The following is a 3,745-nucleotide window of genomic DNA, read 5'->3' on the forward strand; positions in this document are numbered from 1 at the left end:
GGGCCGGGGAGGGGGGGGGGGGTTGAACCAATGCTATATTGCAAAAAGAAGAAAGTGGAAACTAATTTACAAAATTTCGAGGACGGAATAATGATTTATTAATAAATGAAGGTCCTTTTTTGCAAATCTAACGAAAATTAGATAAAATGGAGAAATTGAAGACAATGAAGCACCGAGAGAGAGTACAGGACGACGAAGTAGAAGGAAACAGAGACATTGGAGAGAGAAACCCTTAGTAAATTTTGTCTCCTCTCTATATAATTCTTGTAATAACCAGAAACACTATTCAAACCCACCTTCACGTACACGTCTTCTGATCGTAAACTTTCAATTACTATATAATAAACCAATTGTACCATTTCCATGTTCTTTCACTGTTAATCGAATAATCAATCATAACCCTTTCTGCCCTGATCCGTCGGATTCCCAATTGCCCGTTAATTTTGTCCAGATCTGCTGCAAATCGAAACCATTGATTCAAAATGGATGACCTGGATGTGCTGGCACGGGATTTTGGGTTCCGACCACAAGGAAAATCGAATCCGATGAGATCCGACCAGGCGGATCACCGCCCCTTCCGATCTGTTGACGATCAGAATCGTGATGGGTTGTTGTTCAACGATGTATTTGGTGGGCCGCCTAAGTATACTTCGAGTTCGAGTTCTAATAACAATAGTAATAACAATCCGTCGTCCATGAGTGATTTTGACTATGAATCCATTTTTAAGTCGGAATCGAAAGTTTCAAACAGTAATACTGGCGGTAATAAGACGTCGACCTTGCCAGTGTATGATAAGCCCGTTTATGATGATGATATATTCGATGGTTTGCCCGGGTTGAAGAACAAATTGGGTACTTCCTCGGTCAGATTTGAGGATGATATATTTGCGTCAATTGCATCGCCGTCCACAAAGAGCAAGAATCAGAACGATTTTGATGATTTGTTGGGGAACTTGGGTGGAAATGACAAGTTTGGGGAGAACAACAACAGCAAGAGCAGTAGTGCTAAGAGCAGCTCTACATCGCGAGGGTTAGATGATCTGTTAGCTGGGTTTGGGGGTGGAATTCCTGCCAGTAGCAACAGGTACTTTTGTTAATTGGTTAGATTATTATGTTGAACTTCTAGTTTAGAGCTGTAATAACTGATTTTCTTTAACTGCTCAGTTCTATGTATTTACTCTTGCTTTGGAGTAATTTTATAGCTTGCATTTATTTGGAACTCTGGGCATGCTCATCATAACATAAGTTACAGTTAGATGTGAAGAGGCTCTCCGAGAAGATATGGTGGAAGAAGATGAGCAGAAGGAAGTAATGTGTATAATGACAGTGAAAATTATGTCTATAGGCAAAATTTTTACATTTTACTGTCATTTTTCCTGAGCCTAGATATCCAATGACTTGTTGCCTGTGAATGATAACAAACACATTGATCTTGCCATTATCATGCGCATGTTAAGTATATGGTGTTTTGAACCTTGCTACTTTTAGAAGTACTTGACCAATATCCAGATATATATTAACAATTTTATGGTATTTTTGCAGATGGTATATGTCTTGCTTACTACAAGTTTTCAGACATCCTATTGATTCTTGCTTTTTATTTTTGATTAATGAAAATTCAAGCATACTGATCAAGATTCACCTACTTGTTTATTTAAATTTCCATCATGAAGTTTCCAAATTCCACAGAAGTTAAATACAATTGAAAGACCTTTTGAAGTAAGTTCTCAAACATCTGAAAGAGCTTGGTTGATAATGAAAGTGTGAACCATCTTGGTAAACAACTTCACCACTTCTCCACCCTGATGATTGACACCTCTATTACCAACCATATGAGCCTAGCACAGGGTTTTCAGTTTGAAATGGCTCGTTCAACGAATATTTAAAGAAACTATTAAGTAACCTTTATCAAGAATTAATTTGTTTATCTTCGTGGATCAACATAAAAGGGCTCAGTTGGCAAAGAGAATAGGTGTTTGAGATTTTGATGGACAATAAATATCTAGAAGAGGGATTATTTATTGATTTCTAAACCTTGTACCAATGGAATCTCATTGGTTACCTAATGTTTATTTTGAGCTCTGGATGATCCACCATACTAGTTGACTAGTTGTTACTTTGAGAAACTCGGAAACGTGAATTAATTGATGGGGTTTCTGGTAGTGGTTGTGGCCTTTGTGAGTGCAGGAGAGAGTTATGGATTTATGTGTCCAAGGAGTAAGTAAATGAATTTGCCCTTAAGGGCATAATTGTTCTTTACTAAAAATTGCTCTGGCAGATTACTTTCTGCTCTGCTATATCACCAGCCTAGTTTAGCAAAAGGCTGTATGTTAATAATTAGAAGATCTATGTAGTAATAATCATTTTGGTTGCACTTTCAGGTTCCTTTTTGTTTGGTACATTAGTTGATTTAATCGTATGATGTTTATTTGTAGTGTGATGAGATGTCTTTATTGCAAAAAAAGCTAATAGTTGTCAGATTACAGGTGACAAATTTAAATGGCTATTGATTCTCTTTGTGTAATGGTTATGCACTCCAATAATTAGTAATTTAAGTACAACTTCCTGTGAAAGTGATTTTCAATTAACACTTGTTCTAATAATGATTTATCACTGTTAGTCTGTTGATTCATCTGCTTATTTATGTGTTATAATCTTTCACTTAATACGCCTACAGATACTATTCTATTTTGGGATGAGAAAGTGCTAACTAGAGTTCGAAGTGTTATAAATTGTATATATTGCTAGTGATTACAGTTTTGTTTTTGAAAGCCTATAAATTACAAGAATCAGTCAACATTTCATATCGGTTGGTTTCCACTATCTGTTTACCACTCTACACGATCACAATCAATCCCAGTATAGCAATTTAGATCAGTTTAAGGTCATACACTCAGATTTTGAGGTTCATCTTTTGAATTAAAATACTATTTTTTTTTCTCGCTGCAGTTGTGCTATACTTTTCGGCTCGACATCACTTCATCATTTCACTCATTGGTTACTAATGACATTTTTTGTGTTAACTCTTTGTTTATATCCTTTCTCTCCAAATTAAAGTGGCTTCTAAAATGGACTTGCAGTTCTTACAAAACCTTTGAGACTGAAGTTTTTAGAAAGAATGATGGTTTAAGATGATTGAAGTATTAAATGCTATTTTGATGCATAATGGTTGTGATGTTCTGCCATTTTTGTCCTATCTTCTTGGTTGCAATTTATGTAAACTGAGTGTTTGATTGTTTTGTGTTTGTTTTCTTTCTCCCCTTAATCTGAGTTATCAAAAGAAAAGGAAGGATAATTAGCTCAGTGTCCATTCTTTTTTCGCACAGACCAATATCAGAGTCAAGTCGAGGCTACATACAAACCGACAACACAACTTCAAATGTGATGGAAGACCCTTTTGTAGTTATGGAATCAACATCAACCCCAGGATCATCGTCAGGGGTGTCTACTGATCCTCTGGAGGAAATTGGTAAGCTTGGTAAATCGAGAAGTGCTAGGGCTGAGGCATCCTCTGTTAGCGATGGAGTATTTGATGACTTAGATCCTCTTAACGGATTTGGAAAACCTGTCCATCCATTTTATCCTGGGAGGGATAATGGAGGTAAGGATGGGAGCCCGTCAAGATCAGGAACATCTGTATCTTCTGGTGTTAGAGAGCAGACAGGAAAATCTGACAGATATTCGGGGAGCAATGTGGAGAAGAAGGTTCCTTTTGATAATTTTCAGGAACCTCCCTTGTTTGATG

General features: G+C 36.7%; 1 protein-coding gene across 1 annotated transcript in view; it reads left to right on the top strand.

Moving 5' to 3' along the window:
• Positions 1-157: 157 nt before the first annotated feature.
• The window catches only part of LOC111382582 (auxilin-related protein 2-like), a 6,044-nt gene continuing 2,456 nt past the window's right edge, over positions 158-3,745 (top strand). Inside the window, exons 1-2 of the mRNA XM_023006601.1 lie at positions 158-1,084; positions 3,282-3,741. Coding sequence (XP_022862369.1) covers positions 483-1,084; positions 3,282-3,741 — 1,062 coding nt within the window. The 5' untranslated portion in view covers positions 158-482. The remainder of the gene's footprint in view (positions 1,085-3,281; positions 3,742-3,745) is intronic.

This window comes from Olea europaea, unplaced genomic scaffold (assembly GCF_002742605.1).
Source record: "Olea europaea var. sylvestris unplaced genomic scaffold, O_europaea_v1 scaffold2526, whole genome shotgun sequence".
In the NCBI taxonomy this organism is placed as follows: Eukaryota; Viridiplantae; Streptophyta; class Magnoliopsida; order Lamiales; family Oleaceae; genus Olea; species Olea europaea.